Source organism: Dromiciops gliroides, chromosome 2 (genome assembly GCF_019393635.1).
Source record: "Dromiciops gliroides isolate mDroGli1 chromosome 2, mDroGli1.pri, whole genome shotgun sequence".
Classification (NCBI taxonomy): domain Eukaryota; kingdom Metazoa; phylum Chordata; class Mammalia; order Microbiotheria; family Microbiotheriidae; genus Dromiciops; species Dromiciops gliroides.
This window is the reverse complement of record NC_057862.1, coordinates 327653889-327672413: the sequence shown is the minus strand read 5'-3', so window position 1 is coordinate 327672413 and position 18525 is coordinate 327653889. Positions and strand designations below refer to the sequence as shown.

Here is an 18525-nt window from a genome sequence, read left to right as displayed (position 1 = left end):
TTCTGAATCAAGGCTCCTAATTAAAGGTCAGCAAAAGGGGATAAAATGAGATACAGAAATAGAAGCTTCAGTGCATTTCCCCATCGGGGGCTTTTATCTTTCCAAGGCCTTGGGCTGTCTTTCCAACCTTCCCCACCAGCTGCTTCGGAGGAGGGGTCACCATGGTAACAGAAGGCCACTCAATGGTGCTTAAAACCTGGCACCACTAAAAGGAACAATGAGCCGTCTCAAGTGTCCATTAAAGGAGGAGGAAGCCGGCACTATCTCCCTAGAGAGGAGTTGGAAGAGCAAAGCCATTCTCCTTTCACAGAAATTAAAAAAAAAAATTTTAGGGCAGGCAGAGACTTTTGAGACCCTCTAATTCAACTCCTTCATTTGACAGATGAAGAAACTAAGGTCCATGGGGGCAGCTAGGTGGTGCAGTGGATAGAGCACCGGGCCTGGAGTCAGAAGGACCTGGGTTCAAATCTGGCCTCAGACACTTGACACTTAGTAGCTGTGTGACCCTGGGAAAGTCACTTAACCCCAATTGCCTCACCAAAAAACAAAAGGAAGAAAGAAAAAAAGAAACTAAGATCCAGAGAAGTCATGTAACTTCTCCACGGTCACAGAGGTAACTAGTAGTAAAGTTAGAACTGGAGTCCAGGGGCAGCAAGGTGTCATAATAGAATAGAACACCAGCTCTGGAGTCAGGAGGACCTGAGTTCAAATCCGGCCTCAGACACTTGACACTTAGTAGCTGTGTGACATGGGGCAAGTCACTTAACCCCCATTGCCTCCCCCACCCCCCCAAAAAAAAACCTGGAACTCAGATCTCCTGACTTAGAGTCTGGTGTACTCACTCATCCATCACTTCTCACTTCCTCCATTCAGTTACCAAGTCTTACTGATTCTACCTCCCTGACATCTCTTGCACACGTCCCTTTCATTCCACTCATGTGGCTACCCTTTTAGTAGGTGGACACCTGCAATGACTTTCTGATTGATCTCCCTGACTCCATTCTTCTCCCTTTTCAATTTGTCCTCCATGTGGAGGCCAAATGGATATTCCTAAAGCACAGGTCTGACCGCATCCCAGGCCTGCTGTGGCTTCTAGATCAAATGCAAACTCTTCCAGCATGGGAAGCCCTTCACAACCTGGCCGTTGACTACTTTTTAGACCTATTACCCTTTGTTTCCTTTTACACACTCTGTAAACAGTCAAACTGACCCTATTGTTATTCCTCCCATAGGACCATTGGTTTTCCACTTCCATACCTTGCACACACTGTTCCCCATGTCTGGAAGACACTCCTTCTTCATTTCTGATTCACAGAATCATTAGCTCTGAGTGTGTGTATGTGTGAGCATGTCCCATGAGAGAGTGTAAGCACCCTGAGGGGAAGGACGTTTTCATTTTGGTTTTTGTATCCCCTGAACCTGACATGGTGTGTGGCACACAGTAGGTACTTAATAAATGCTCGTTGATTGATTTCTGCTAAGAATCCCCCGCCTCCTTGGTCAGGAGACACTCTGAAACACCCTAGGTTAACTCAAGGACGTTACAAATTGCCTCCATGGACTTTCCCCTACTTTCTTTCTTTTTGTGAGGCATTTGGGGTTAAGTGACTTGCCCAGGGTCACACAGCTAGTAAGTGTTAAGTATCTGAGGTCAGATTTGAACTCAAATCCTCCTGCATCCAGGGCTGGTGCTCTATCCACTGCGCCACCTAGCTGCCCTTCCCCTACTTTATTTCTAAGCACAAAGCAACAAAGACCAAAGTGGGGAATTAGGGGAAACAGATAAAAATGGATCCAAACTTTGGGGGTGGTACCCTTTTTTAACAAAAAGCACGGGGAGATGAGCTAAGATAAAATTCAAATGTGTGAACTGACATGAGGAATGAAGCCTCAGGCCTTACCAGAGCTTGCTCTATGAGGAGGCAGAAGAGAATGGCATTGCCCACTTCCCTCAGGCTCTGGAACACGTCAGTCTTGAGTTCTGCGTACTCAATGATGTCCTTCAGCTGGTGATGGAAAAACTCCAAGATCCCTAGGGAGACAGAGGAGACAGATCATCAGAGAGCTCCCAGCTGGCTTCTTTGGCCTGAAACCCTGAGTGAGCTTCAGAGATGTAAAGAAATGAAATCTGGGTGCCCAAGATACATCCTTGATGACCTGTCCTAACCTCTACTGAGGCGGGTAAAATTGCTTGGCTCCTAATCCACAATTCACAATCCACAAGAAGAAAACCCAAGCGAAAATTGGGTTTCTCACTGCAGGGAAATCTTTCATTCCAACCTCCTATATAATCTCCTCCTGCCTGTGCGCAGTAGGCCCAGCCATGGTCCCTGCCCCACTCCTTCTCCTGGACACTGGATATCAGGATGGAAGGAGGTAGTTATTTGCCTGCACAGTAGTGGAGTGATAAAAGCCTCTGTGTCCTAGCTGGCTTTCTGGGAGTGTGAAGGTAAAGGTCTGATGGATTGGTGAGTAATAACAATAACAACAAGAACTAAGTGTTCACTATGTACCAGGCACTGTGCTAAGTGCTTTACAATTATTATCTCATTTGATTCTCACAATTCTAGGAGGTAGATCCATTTTATAGATGAGGAAACTGAGGCAAATAGAGGGTCAAGTGACTTGCCAAGGGTCACACAGCTAGTAAGTATTTGAGGTAGAATTTGAACTCAGGTCTTCCTGACTCCAGATCCAGTGCTCTATCTACCTAGCTGCCCCTAATGCCCCTAATTATTATTATTATTATTATTATTATTATTATTATTCATCCTATTGCATTTTTCTAAACACTTCTATATTCACTATTTTGTTTTCTCTTCACCAGGGAAGGCAGATTGTCATAGTGGATGGAGAACCAGTTCAAAGTCAGAAAAACCTGGGTTCAAGTCCTGCTTCTGATACATACTGCCTGTGTGACTCTGGACAAGTATCTCCCAGTGCTCTAAGCAACCCCTGGGGACTCTAAGTGACAGAGGATGTGTCTACCTGAATTGGTAGGAGTTTCCTTATCTGGGGGTCCTTTACCAATGAAATGACAAGTCCAGCCCCCTGCTTATCTTGATCTTCCTAGTTACCCTGGAACACAGGCAAGGCACTTACAATTGCACCTCCCTAACCTTGGTGCCAATAACAGAGGAAGAAACTGAGGTTCAGAGAGGTAAGAGACTTACTCCAGGACTTCTAACTGGTTATTCAATCAATAAGCATCTATTAAATGCTTACATTGTACCAGTTACTCTGCTAAGTGCTAGAGATAAGAAAGGCAAAAAGAATAACTTACCTCAAGAAGCTCAGTCAAATGAGGGAGACAACATTTAAGCAACTAGGTATAAACATGATATATACAGAGTAGATGGAAATCAAGACCTACGGTTTGGACCCAAGTCTCTTGAATTCTAGTCCAATGTTCACCATGATGCTGATGCCTAGCATGCTAAAAGAAAGCTAGCCAAAGACATCTACTTGAGCTGTAATGGAGCTTCTTCCAGAAGAATGTAAGCTCCGTGAGGGTAAGAACAATTTTGTTTTTGCCTTTGTATTACTTCTTGGTGCACCTTTTGGCTTGTAGTAGCTATGAAGCAAATGCCTGTTAAATTGAATGCCTTCCCCAACACTAACCTGGGGAGCCATATTCATGGCGAGGCAATCTGCATATCTTGGGCATCACCTCTATCAGCGTCTTCACATACTGGAGGATGGTTCCTTGCAGCTGACAAAGGAAAATGAAAAAGAGAAAGTATGGGAAGACAAGAAAATGTCAGACTTGAGATCCATTCATACCAAGGTTCTTTCTCTGACATTATATCCAGAGAGGTGAGGGTTGTGCAACTTTGATATCAACCTCAAAGATTTGAGTATGGGCTAGGTATTTTTCCCTGTAAGTACATGAAACTAGAGACAGACTCCTTTGCCTGACATTTAAGGCTTTCCACAATCTTGTGTCACCATACCTTTGCAGCCTCACCTCACCTTCTATTAATCCCCTTCTTGCACTCTATGTTCCAATTAAACTGCACTAAATTCTTATACCTCATGACTCACATGGAAGAGGATTAGTCATGTTCTCCTTGACCCTGTAAGGGCAGAACTAGGAGCAATGGATGGAAATCAAAAAGGCAGATTTAAGGCTTGACGTTGGGAAAGGCTTCTTAACAATTAGAGCCATCCAGAAATGCAATGGGATGCCTCGCTGGGAGGTAGTGGGTTGTCCTCACTCAAAGTTTTCAGGCAAAGGCTACTGGGTATGTTGTTATGTTGCTCAGATTTGGGTTGGACTAAATGGCCTTTGAAGTCCCTTCCAACACTGATCATACTTCTGTGACCCCATACCTTTGCTTGTACTGTTCCCTATTCCTGGGGTGGTCTCCCTGTCCCTCAGCTTGTTGAATTGCTCACTATCTTTTACAGCTCAATTGAAATGCTGTTTGCCCATGAAGTCTTCTATGATTCTCTACCTGCTCTTTCCCCTGACCCCGGGTGGCAATGACCTTCCTCCTCGTACTCCACATAGCACCATTTTCTAACCCTTTGATGCACTTATTGGCTACTTTTGTTATCTTTGTTGCTATCTTGTACTTCTGCTTTGTTACTTGAGTGCAAGGAATATGTCTGATCTAAGCTTTGACTATCTACTAGAACTTAGCACAATTCTCTGTGGATAATATGCACTTAATAAATGCAGGGTTTTTTTTTTTGTATTTTGCTGTACTGTACATGGCACAGTACATGGTATATGATGGAACATATGCAGTATCCATGAATTTATCTTGATGCTTTCTGAAGCTATTTTTATTTCCTTATCCAGAATGCACCTTGTTGGTATATTCCCCAATCATTACACAAATGTTTATAGTGATGCCAAAGACCATTTAACTGCTCTCAGGACTTTAAGCCCAAGAACATGGGGGGTTTCCCCTCTCTCCTTCCTCAAAGAGGAAGCTGAACCAAGTTTCTTCACCATGGCCACCTTTTCTACCCTAATACTGGTGGCTGCTGCTAAACCCTTTAAATCAGAACCCCCTCCTGGGGATAAGCCAGAGATGTGTTGGAGACAGCTTGATGAGAGCTGATTCATAAATTTTCAATACAGGAACTTATACTTTGAAATTGGCAAAGGCTATAAATCAGAGGTTGATTTATTGTTTTGGCCACTGTCTTGACTTGAGAAAGTGTTAAATAATACAGATTAAACTTATAAGTGAATGTTGAGGGTATATTTTTCCCCAGAGTGATGGTTGTTAGTTACCAGTATATTCCTGGAGTGAGCTGTCTGATTTGAGGAGAACCTAGTAAATCTAGCCAGCCCTAAATCCCAATGGTTGATTTTCCACCACTTGCAATCAAATCTACAGTACCATTCCTTCTGGAAAGGATGTATCAATTAACTGTGCTACTGTTCTTTTCATCATCCTTGTGACATCCCAGACCTAAACATCCTTGCCTGGCCACCATCCCTTTATATGTGTTTTCTCAGTCTATTAGAATATAAGCTTTTAATGGACAAAGACTGTTCCACTATTGAATTTATATCCCCAGCACTTAGTACAAAGTAAAAGCTTCTTAAATACTTTTTTTGTTCATTCATTGAAATAGACTCTCAAAGTTAGTAAAACTAAACTAAAAGTGGACACGGTTCAAGCCTTCTGAAGGCAAAACTAGGTTTTGCTCAGGCCTGAACTTACCAAGCTCTTGACAATCTTCAGGAGCTCTTCCATCACCACGGCAATGCCCTGATAACCCAGGAGCCTGCAGATTGTCTTGAAATGAGGTGGCCCCACAAAATTCCTATAGGAGCTGTAGATGTGACTGTAGGCGATGTTGAGGGGCTGGGAAAACAGAAATGGGCATAATATGAATGGAGCACTGAATGATGGGGTGATTTTTTTCTTTCCCTGAAGAATTATGTTTTAAAATTCATCTGCGTATGTGACTAACCCTTATTTTTAGAAGAGTGAAAATGAAATATATCTCCTGTCTCTTAGAAAAGAGGTGCTATACCAGAAATGGAGGATAAGGCATTTGTTTTCACACATGGCCAAAGTGTTGGTTTGTCTTACTTGGTTGTACTTATTTGGTACAAGAAAGGATCCTGGGGGCGGGAGGGGAGGTAGTTAACAGGAAGGGATTCATGAAAAAAAGAAAAGAGCATCAATAAAATCTTTTTAAAACATAAACATCTGTTTATTTCAAGTCTACATAAACATTTTCTAGGCAGATTTTATAAGTTGGCTAGTTAAACATGCTGATTCCCAGGTTTGAGTTCACTTTAGAGGATAAGGGTACTTAGATAATGTGCTTGTGCCTGGTAGTAATGTTCAATAAAACATTTACAGCAACTCAGCCTGACCCCTCAAAAGACACAGGCACAGGCACAGATCTTCATGTTGTCTTCAATAGCCTACTGGCACCATGAGGAGCCTCTTCCTATTCCTTGGCCTCTCAAATCTGTGGTATAAGAATGGCCTGTTTACACCTAGGTTTCTAGGGCTAGTTGTTTCCCTACAGAATAATGGAAAGTGTTTTGGTTTTAAATACCCTTTGGAAAAAATAAAAAAATAAATACCCTTTGGGATTTGCTTTCAATAGAGCTACCACTGATGACAAGTCAAGACCAATTATGAGCTGAGTTGTGGGGTAGAAACTATTCTCTCTCATTATGAGCATTTCTCTTACTAGAACTTGGTTGGGAATACTTGGATATTTGAACAATGGACTAGAAACCACATTTTGTCCCTACTTTTGTTACTATTATAGTTAGGGGAACTTGACATAATAGGAAGAGTATTCTCCTGGGAGTTGGGAGACGTGAGTTCTAAACCTGGCTCTGCAATTTACAGGCTATGTAATCTTGGCCTCTCAGGAGTGGAGTTCAATTATCTGTAAGTCCCTTCGAGCTCTAACATATATTCTAAAACTGATCCCAGCTCAAACACTGCATGTTCTAAGGTTCTCCTAGTTCTAACATTGTATGTTCTAAAGCCTAACCCAGCTCTACCATTGCATGTTCTAAGGTTCTTCTAGCTCTAGGATTCTGATTCTATGAATAAATCTTATAGTCACAAATGCAATTAATTTCCTTTGCTTTTAATTTCACATTAGGTTTGAAAACCTAAAACCAAATAAATAAATAAATAGCTAAATACAGGAAAGAGGCACTTCAAAATCTGCATCCTTGCTAGTCCTCCTAACTCCTAGTGTTTTATCCTCCAAGGCTCCATTTCATTTACCCTGTCTGCATCTTATATGCACTTAATTATGTGCATGTTATCTCCCCTGACCAGAATGCAAACTCCCAGTGGGCAGAGACTGTTTCTGCTTTCTCTCTGCATCCTCAGAACTCAGCAGCACTCAGTGACTGACATAAAGCAAAAGCTGGATGATTGATGAAGTTTTCTTTTCTTTTTAAGATGGGATTGTATTTATTTTTTTAAAAAAATAATTAAAATCTTATTTCATTACTAAAAAAATAGAGATCTGCAATATGAGACCTTAAAAGAAATCCCTTATACAACTAAAAACTCTTGGTTTCTGTCCTGGTACCTAGTAATGCAATCAAAATATTAGAATATCTTGCTCTAAATAACTCTAACTGATTATGAGGCAAAATATCAAAGACCTAATATCCCTTATTTCCTGACAAGCAAGTGCCTTTTCCTTCTTCTGCTTTTTCTTTCCCTTCTTCTCTAAGAAAGAATTTTGGAAAGATTCACACAAGTACCTACATCATTATGAGACCTTATGAAACCAAGTTGCAAAATCATGTTGGCCAATCTTCTCTTTTACAGGTGATTTGGTACTTATACAAAACCAAATCATCTGATCAAATGATTTTATTCAACCCCCAAACCAGTCAATTTTGTGGAAGAGAAATGATGAAAACAACCAAATCTGGAATGGCATAGATGATGTAGCCAGCTAACTTAAAATGTTTTTCTTTTTTTTTTTTTCAGGGCAATGAGAGTTAAGTGACTTGCCCAGGATCCCACAGCCAGTAAGAGTCAAGTGTCTGAGGCCGGATTTGAACTCAGGCCCTCCTGAATCCAGGGTTGGTGCTTTATCTACTGCGCCACCTAGCTACCCCCAAATTTTTCATTTTTAAAAAACTGTAGTGGGGGCAGCTAGGTGGCGCAGTGGATAAAGCACCAGCCCTGGAGTCAGGAGGATCTGACTTCAAATCTGGCCTCAGACACTTGACGCTTACTGGCTGTGGGACCCTGGGCAAGTCACTTAACCCCAATTGCCTCACCAAAAAAACCAAAAGCCAAAAAACCAAAAAAACCCCCAAAACTGTAGTGTTATATAAAAGGACTTACTAAATTCAATTTAGCTTTTCCCCACCCCTTGGTACTTTTCTTTTGGTCTGGAACTGAGTTCATTGGTGTGGGGAACTCATCATAGAGAAGAGCCCTCTATCAGAACAGATCAGCTGTTTCCTATGGAACTGCCCAGGGTCTCCAGTTTTTTAGGTTGCACATCCCTTGCAGTAAACAATTTTTAAATTATATACCCCCATATGTATAGCTACTTATTTATAAATTATGTGCATGTACTACTGTACTAATAATCATATACATTATAAAATTTACCCCCAAAATGGATGTTTTAAAAGATGAGATGAATAAGAAATAATATTTGATCCTGGAGTCAATAAGGAACAATTAGAGTTTAGTGAGTAGGAGAGTGATAGACTTGTGCTTTAGGAAAATCTCTTTGGCAGGAGCATGGAGGATAGAACTGAGAAGGGAGAGAAGATGGAGGGAGGTGATTGCAATAATCCAGGTGAGAGGTCTTGAGGTCCTGAACTAGGGTGGTTGCTATGGAGATGGAGAAAAGGAGGTGAGCTGTGGTGTGGAGGTATAATTGACAGATGGATTTGCTTGGTGAAGGAGAGGGAGGAGTGAGAGAGGATGCTGTAGTTTTGAACCTGGGTGACTGGAAGGAGGTTGGTGCCTTCATTAGTAATTGGAAGATGACTGGGTTGGTGGCATGGGGAAGGTAATGTAATGTTATGCAAAGTAAAACACAGCCGATCCAAGAGTGCTTATCTTAAACAGATCATTCTGTCCCACCCAAAATAAAAAGGGAAGAGGTGCATTGGGGCTCTTACTCACCAGTTAGAGCATTGGAGAGTAAAATCTCCCCTTTGAGGGACACCTACCATAGCCAGGCGGTGATCTGGGAGGCAGACACTAGCTATTCTAGGGGGAGGGGAAGAATTTTCCAAGTAGCATCTACACAATTGCCATTGGTTCTCTTGGTAGCAGTTAGATAATTGCTTTGAAAACCAGAAAGGACTCAAAAGGGGGGAGGTTGAGAGTGTCTAGAGGAGAGGATAGAGTAGGGGTGCTTGTTTTAGAGACAAGCCTTGACTGGCTATGAGCAGGAAGATGGTATGCAACCTGGGTTGGCCAGTAAATGTTTAACAACCAGCTTTTCCAATGTATGGAGGGTACATTTTAAAGTTTAATCTACATCATTGGTTTGCAGAGTTGTAATTGCATTCATGTAAAAAATTTGATAATCAGCTTTCCAGCCAGTAAGAGCTGGCTTCAGCACTCTATAGCATGTAACCTATATTCTCAGTTTAATCCCCTTCCGCCCATTATAGAGACTAGGACACTGTTGGTTAAGAGGGAGGGAGGGAATGAGCATTTATTAAGTGCTGACTGTGTGTCAGGCACTGTACTAAATGCTTTTTACAATTATTATCTGACTTGATTCTCAGAACAACTCAGTGAAGTGGAAGCTATTATTATCCCTGTTTTTCTACAGTTGGGAAAACTGAGGCAGTCAGAAGTTTAAGTAACTTGCTCAGTTAGGTCACACATCTAGGAAGTGTCTGAGGCTGGATTTGAATTCAGACTTTCTTGATTCCAGGGCCAACACTCTATTCACTGTGCCACCTAGTTTCTCGGCAGCTAGGCTGAAAAACTTGTCCATGCTCACATAGGTAGAATGTGTCTGAGGAAGGACTTGGATCCAGGTTTTCTTGACCTCAAAGCTAGCCATTTCTCCACTATGCTACTCTATCTCCATCAGAAAAGAACTAATACATTTTAACTTAATCAACAAAAACTGTTATCTGATGCTCTGTTAGTCAGAACTCTCTGCAACCCAGCACTTCCACAATATAGTGTTAATGGCATTCACAATTATGCTTCAGGGGGCAGCTAGGTGGCGCAGTGGATAAAGCACCAAACCTGGATTCCAGAGCACTTGAGTTCAAATCAGGCCTCAGTCACTTGACTGACACTTATTAGCTGTGTGACCCTGGGCAAGCCACTTAACCCCCCCCCCCCCCGTTGCCTCACACACACAAAAAACAAACAAAACAAAAGAAAACAAAACAAAAAAACCCAACATAATTATGCTTCAAAGTCCTTATGCATCCTCAAAGAAAGATTCTGCTCTATTCAGTTTAGTTTTACCACTATGGAGTCTTACTGCATCCTAATCAGCTTAAAATTTGAAATTCCTGTATTGCATATTTGGGATATGCAAAAAATCAGAATCAAATGGAATTGTCCCATTCCTTCATCATTCTGGACAACAGAATACATCCATTATACAAAAGCTTCACCTACTTTGAGGTCCTAAAGTTGTGTTATATGTAGTTGCAACATTTATGCAGCAAAAGACTACACAGATGATTTCTTTTCTTTAATGAGGCAATTGGGGTTAAGTGACTTGCCCAGGGTCACACAGATAGTAAGTGTTAAGTGTCTGAGGCCGGATTTGAACTCAGGAACTCCTGACTCCAGGGTCGGTGCTCTATCCACTGCGCCACCTAGCTGCCCCCCAGATGATTTCTTAATATTACTTGAGTGTGATGAAATTCTCAAATAAATAGAGGGTGACTGGAGACATTATCACATGTAGTCACAAAATAGTCTAATGGCCATTTTGGTGGGGGATAGGACTGGTGTTTAGAGCCATGTGCCTATTATAGACCTGAAAGTATGATAATTGCTCAAGTTAGTATCATGCACATGCCAGGAATTTTTAAGAAAATGTTCAGTTCAGTGATATACATAGCTGGGCTAGTATCATAATGAAGTTTTTCTGTGCAGAGAAAACGTACTTGTTAACAATGTAGTATGCATGCATTATGATTTGGGGGGGTATTATTATTATATATGATTTTTTGGTATCAGATCTTTGATTTCATTGGTATAGGCAGTGGTCCTCAAAGTGTGGTCTGGGGATCCCTAGAGGTCCCTGGAACACTTTCAAAAGGGGACCCATGAAGTCAAAACTATTTTCATAAGAATATGAAGTCATTTTGATATCAAATATGGTAAATACGGATAGCTGTGACCCACATAAACGAAAGCTTTCTGGTGGGTCCTCCATAATTTTTACGAGCACAAAGGGGTCATGATACCAAAAAGTTTGAGAGCTGCTGCTATAGGGAACTCTTGGGGAGAAAACTGTCCCCCTAAGGCAGCTCAGTACCTGTTCTTAGAGAACTGCTGGTGGCTCTGAGAAATTCAGCAACTTGCCAAAGGGTCACAGAGCTAGCAGCGTTAGAGGTGGGTCTGGGACCCAAGTCTTTCTGATCTGAGGCTTGTTCTCCAAACTTTGTGTCATGTTGCCTCGTGGGCAGGGATCCAATGCGCCAGCAGCTGCAAAGACTGATTTTTCTATTGCTTCTGGTTGCTTTTAGGAAAAGGGATTTTTCTTCAAGTGAGTGCCCCTTCAGCTAATGGTCTTTGACAAGAGCCACTAATGGTTTGGCTTTGTTGCCTAGGCCCACAGGAGCACATAGTGATGCTGATCTTGTAATGGCCAGCATTTGGAAATGCTGCCCTTGATAAAAGCACAAAGTTTATGGTCCATTAGGCTCTTTTCTCGGTGCCATTTAGCTATTTCTTCTAACCCACAGAAATGCGAGAGTGTACCCAGGTCTTCCTATACAGGTCCTTCTTCAGGAAATGCTATTGAGAGGAAATTTGGGACAACGATCCCTTTTTTGCATTGCGACCACTGAAGGGAAGTCAGCAGTTAGTCAGCTCTTTCTCCATCTTTTGGCTTTTTCTTGTGGTATGGACCTGAAACCTACTCTAGAAGCAGAGACAATCAGGGCTAAAAGTGGTCTTAGGGATAATTTAGTCTAATTTGATTATTTTACACGTGTCAGGACTGAGACAAACAATGCCTAAGGACTCAACTCATCCATTTACACAGCATTTCAAGGTTTACAAACCCTACAAAGGAATGTGTCTTGAGGACAGGAACTTATCTTTGTACTCCCAGTCCTGGCACAGCATTACTGGGCACCTAGTAGGCTTAATAAATGCTTATTGAATGAAAAGGTGTACAGCTTGCTACAGTATTCTCCTGCAATTGCCTGATGGCTTATGCCACTTCCTTCCATTTTACCATTTCCCTAGGAGATGGGCAGGAAGGATACTTCCAGGATCCAGCTGAGGAGCCACTTTAGAATGAACAAAAACCTGGCAGAGTCCCAGAAGTAAGGATTAAACTCCACTGCCTTGTCCCCCCAAAGTCTTATTTTCTTAGTGCTTATTTTCTGAGACCTCCTACTGTCGATGGCAGCACTTGTTTTGTTTTGTTTGTGGGGCAACGGGGGTTAAGTGACTTGCCCAGGGTCACAAAGCTAGTAAGTGTCAAGTGTCTGAGGCCGGATTTGAACTCAGGTACTCCTGAATCCAGGGCTGGTGCTTTATCCACTGCGCCACCTAGCTGCCCCAGATGGCAGCACTTCTTAGCAGATGTGAATCAAATATGTAAAGAGGGATGGCAATTCATCAGCTACCTGACAGGTTTGATAGATCATAGATTTAGAACTGGAAGGGACTTTGAAATATCTTTCTTCTTTTCCTAGTCAGGAGTGAGAAATGAATTCACTGTAGAGTTGCTTCATCACCACAGGACAGAAACCTCTAAAAAAAAAAAACCCCAGGCACATACCATGCAATTGGAACACCCTGTTTTGGCCATTTTGATAGGACTAAGCTCCTTGAAGGCAGGGACCATATCTTTCTTTGGATCTTTCATGGATCCTAAAACATAACAAATACTAAACTTTGCCAAATTGAATGAAACTGAGTCCTCTTTATGTCCTTCAGAAGCCTATGCTTCAAGGTATGACCCAAGCCTTTCAAGAATAGGATTGAACTGAAGAGAATTCCAAAGTCAGCATTAGGCAAACCAACCCCCTTTCAAAGAATCACAAATATTCAACCATCACCCTCCATCATTCCTCAGGACACGCCAACACATGCAAGTAGAGAAACACGCACATGCCAAAAGAGACGTGCACAAACAATCCTTAAGGGCACCCAGTCTAACCTGCTGACTCAATAGGAGGCTGGACCTTACTGCCCCATAGGGGAATGGGTGGAGAGGCAGAAGGCTGGACATATTCTGATGATGTGAAGAAAAACAGGGACACAATGGTGATGCTAGATACTGGAAACCTACCACAAATGTTCCTAGTGGGCATACTACCAATTAACTAAATCTAAATTGATCCTGCTAATTAAGTTCACTAAAAAAAAAAAAAGCAGAGTCAATTAGCAGGATTGGTTCATTAACAGGCTTGAACATCCTTTCTGGGCTGACTCAATTAACAGGGCTGAACATTCCCCTCTCTTGAATTCAATATGTACCTAGTCTTTTTAGGAAAGCTCACTTAAAACAGGCTTCATTTAAAGTCAAACTGCATGAAATAAAAGTCACTTTCCTCTCTGGATTTCATTTCCCCCATCTGTTGGACTAGACAAGCCCCAGGGTGTCTTCCAGTACTAAAATTATATGATTCTTCGTGTCTAAAATAACAAGCAACCCTAATTTAAGATTTAAGATTTAAGACCACATATTAACCAGGTTAAGAAATGCCAACTGCATTTTCTTAAGGCAAAGAAGTATCTAAAGAATAGGGAAAAATGAATGTTTGAAGTGGCACAAACCAAAATCCAAATTTTAAGTGACATCCAATTAGCATCCAAATTTATGAATCAGGATATTTGCATTTCTTGAGACTGTCTACTGACCATAAGATAATCCATATTTTCATTTTTTGTGTTTTTTTTTGTTTTGTTTTGGCTTTTTTTTTTTTGCAGGGCAGTGGGGGTTAAGTGACTTGACCAGGGTCACACAACTAGTAAGTGTCAAGTGTCTGAGGCCAGATTTGAACTCAGGTCCTCACCAAGGAGTTTCATATTTCCACCTTGACTTTTATGGAAATCAAATAATAGTGTCTATGTTTGCAAGTCTCTTTCAGTTCTGACATTCTACATTCTAGGACTCCTTCCAGTTGTAACTTTCTACTAGTTCTAAATCCTTTCCTAGGTTCAACAGTCCATATTCTCTCTCTCTCTCTCTCTCTCTCTCTCTCTCTCTCTCTCTCTCTCTCTCTCTCTCTCTCTCTCTCTCTCAGGGCAATGAGGGTTAAGTGACTTGCCCAGGGTCACACAGCTAGTAAGTGTCAAGTGTCTGAGGCCAGATTGGAACTCAGGTCCTCCTGAATCCAGGGCTGGTGCTTTCTCCACTGTGCCACTTAGCTGCCCCAACAGTTCAGATTCTAAGGTCATTTCCAGTTCTGAAATTTTATGTTCTCAGCTTTCTTCTAGCTCTCTAACATTCTGTATTCCAAGGTTGCTTCTAACTTGGACATTCTATGGTATAAGATTCCTTTTAGTTTTAACATTGTTTCAAGGTTCCTTCCAATGTGTGTGTGTGTGGAGCGGGAACAGACTCAAAGCACTTACTTCCTTTCTAAACTGTTTTGAAACACTTTACACCCCTGAATTCTGGAGTCATAATTGCTGTCCTTCTGTAAACACTGAATACTTTCTTCTTCAGATTTAAAGATGCTTCTAATTTCCTCTCTTTCTCTGCAAGTCTTACAGTTTCTCTCCTCCTTGTAGGTATTTGCATGTAATCAGCTGGCCACACTTTGACAACTGAACCAGTTCTTCAATTCAGGTGGCATATGTGGATCTTAACATTCTAAATAATGTTGAAAAGCCAAAATCTTTGAAAGTGAACGACTAAATTAGTAGTAGCCATGCTTGGGGTAGAAGAGAGAACTGGAGGGCCTGGTAAAGTATCCGTATCCCAGGATGTCAGCACTGGAAGGAACCTCAGAACACAGAATATAGAATGTCAGATAAGGAAGGGCTCTTAAAGATTGCCCTGGTTCACTTCCCCCCATTTTAGAGAAGACAAAATTGAGGCAGAGGGAGAAGTAGCCAGAATCTTGTATTTTTATTACTAATTTGAATTTATTCTAAGACTCAGTTCTCTTAAGTACTAGATGGTGAAATGAGCTGATGGGAACTATCTTGTCTTTTTGGGAGTGGTGTGGCTGAAAGACTATGTGGAGTAAATAGAAAGAGAGCTGATGTGAAGACTTGGGTCAAGTCCTGCTTCTGACACATAAAGGTTTTGTGACCCTGGGTAAGTCAATTTTCTTGAGACTGCAGATTGTAGGTGCTGACCTGCATTAATAGATAGAATTTAATCACCCAAAAGTTCCATGGGGGGGAGGGGCGGGACAATGAGAGTTAAGTGACTTGCCCAGGGTCACACAACTAGTAAGTGTCAAGTGTCTGGGGGTGAATTTGAACTCAGGTCCTCCTGAATCCAGGACTGGTGCTTTATCTGCTGCACTACCTAGCTGCCCTCAGAAGTTTCTTATACAATTGAAATCACACAGCCAGTCCTTATCCCTACTGCTAAGTACTAAGCACATTTTGGTGTTGGTGATCATAGTTATTTACTGTTCAGTCATTTCTGTCATGTCCCAACTCTTTGTGGCCCCATTTGGGGTTTTCTTGGCAAAGATACTTGAGTGGTTTGCTATTTCCTTCTCCAGCTCATTTTACAGATGAGGAAACTGAGGCAAATGGGGTTAAGTGACTTGCCCAGTGTCACACAGGTAGTAAGTATCTGAGGCTGGATTTGAATTCAGGAAGATGAGTCTTCCTGACTCCAGGCCTGGCACTATTCACAGCTGCCTAGTGATCATAATAAAGTTGTTGCTAAATTGCCTACATTAAAAGATACCCCTTTTTGCATGAACACCCTGATGCTTTTGGGATGGAGTAGTATGAAAAGTGGTGCCAAATATGTTGTACTGTATAGCTTTTTTTCTTAACCTTACAATTTTAAAAGGCAATGAAGGTTTTGGAAGAAATTTACAATTCATGTTTTTTTTATAATTTGAGTACAGATGCTCCTAAGAGGAAATCTTAATTTTTTTTGTATATCTATGTCTATTATGTATATAATTTGGTGCTTAAGAGGTGGTGAGTGCAGTGTAGTAGAAAGAGTCCCAGACTTTGCATCATGAAGACCTGGGTTTAAATCCTACCTCTGATGCTAATTCACTATGCGACGCTGGGCAAAGCACTTAACCCCTCTGAGCCTCAGTTTCCCCTCCTATAAAATTGGAATAAAATGAAAAACCTGGAATACTTACCTCACAGATTTCTGTGAGACCTAAATGAATTAATGTATATGAAGTGCTTTGAAAATTTTAAGTGACATATCAGTTGTTTGAAAAAAAAAATCTGGCTAATTGGGAACTTTCTGTGGAACCTATATTTTGGGGGTAGGGAGTTGGGACCAGTGATTTCAATGGTGTAAGGAACTCCTGGTGTTGGAAACCCTTTCCGCAGATACTTATTACCAACTTAAAGCAGTTGTGTGGACATTGAGAGGTTAAGCGTGACCTCACTACCATTACATAGCAATTATAAGCAGGATTTCAACCCAGGTCTTCCTGACTCCAAGGCTGGCCTACAATGTCCTATGCCAAATTGCTTCTCTGTCAGCACCTGAATACTGTACTTTGGTAAAAATTATGCTTTGGTACCCTTCCCATTGCTATACCATGAAACTGTCCTGTTGTTGATTGAAGAAAGCAGGGACTTATACATGGGAGAAACCCATCATGCCTAACAAGACTATCAGGCATAAACCCTTGGCTGGCTGGTGTGGGGACCAATTTTTAACTGGGGAGTGCTAGCTAAGCAGCTCGCTCCAATATTGGGGCAAGGAAGGAGACTGGCAGCCTCCCTCAAAACAGAAGAAGATTTATTTTAACAAAAATGAACTTAAAAAACCCAACAAAACAGGACCAGTAGAATCAAGGGAAAGGAAATAAAATGGGGAAAGGGAAATTATAATACCTGAAAAAAAAATACCACCGTCCAGGAATCAGCTGAAAATATGCAGCAGAATGCCTGTCGCTTTCCAGCTTCCACCTAGAATGCCCAATTCTCCTCCCCCAAACCTAGAAACACTCCACACAGCCCCAGCCAATGGGATGGCCACTCTGACAGTTACATGACTGCCCTCACTAGGTTTCCAATCATTATAATTTTGCCAGGCCCATGTAGGCGTGGGCCCTGGCAATGGCTACCACCAGTGGGTGGAGCACCGTGCGGTTTGTGGAGCCCCAGACCAGTACGTGCTGAGGCATAAAAACCTCAAATAACAATTAATTCTTTACACTGGTGAGTAGCTCTGTTATTTCCCTGGGTGGCGCCATAGTGTACAGAGCCTCAGATACTTCCTAGTTGTGTGACCCTGGGCAAGTCACTTAACCCTGTTTGCCTCAGTTTCCTCATCTGTAAAATGAGTTGGAGAAGGAAATGGCAAAAGAAACCCACAAAATGGGGTCACAAAGAGTCAAATATGACTGAACAATAAAACCTCTTATACTATTTTACTCCCTGATCTTACAGTAGCCACTCCATAGCTCCTTCCCTGTCATATCCAGGTGGGGTTGATTCTAATGCAGTGACTTTCTCTGGCCATTGTTAATTGTGTAAATGGCAAGGAAGCATCAGAGCTTAATGTAGTGAAAGGACCACTCTGAGGATTTTTCAGCTGACAGAGGAACAAGGCATTGTAGCATAAAGTAGATTCCTCCAGACAACTCCCTGTTATTCCAGGCAAAGATGGCCGCTCTTGGTTTAGAAATACATCAAAGTCAACCTGGCAATGTAGTAAAAGTATTAGCCTATAAATCTGAAGACCTAGCTGAGTGACCCTGGATAAGTCATTTTTACCTCTCTGGGTTGCAGTTTCCTTATCAGTAACACAAAAGGTTACTAGTTAATCTCTTAAAGCTCCTTCTAGATATGATGGTCTATCATTCCCCAGAACTGAATAATTAAAGTCCAGGTGAAAAAATGCTGATGGAGAACATCTGAAGTTAGGAATTCCCGTCTCCAGAGAATAAGATGATGAGATCCAGCTGAGCACTTTTTGGCTTTATTATTAGCATTGGCTTTTTTCCTTCTTCCTCTGCTCATAAATAATCCTGTTAATAGAAACAGACTAGATGCCACCTGTATTTTTCCTTCTGTGGTAAGAACAATGTTATACTCTGTGGAGAGACGATTTTGGAGGATGCCATTAGTTTTGGGGAGGAGGTATTCTGAAGTTCATGATTCCTCTTAACTTTGGATTTCCCTCTTAATTAAAATAAAATTCCACTTGCAGACTATGGGATAAACTCTATTAGTCATGACATATTAGAGT

General features: G+C 41.6%; 1 protein-coding gene across 3 annotated transcripts in view; it reads right to left on the bottom strand.

Annotated features, from left to right (window-relative positions):
• Positions 1-18525, bottom strand: part of CYFIP2 (cytoplasmic FMR1 interacting protein 2) — a 145092-nt gene that overhangs the window by 38464 nt on the left and 88103 nt on the right. For all 3 annotated transcript variants that reach the window (XM_043982124.1, XM_043982125.1, XM_043982123.1), the window contains 3 exons: positions 5685-5828; positions 3622-3712; positions 1902-2032 (listed from right to left, as the gene is read on the bottom strand). In XM_043982124.1, the coding sequence (XP_043838059.1) occupies positions 1902-2032; positions 3622-3712; positions 5685-5828 (366 nt within the window). The remainder of the gene's footprint in view (positions 1-1901; positions 2033-3621; positions 3713-5684; positions 5829-18525) is intronic.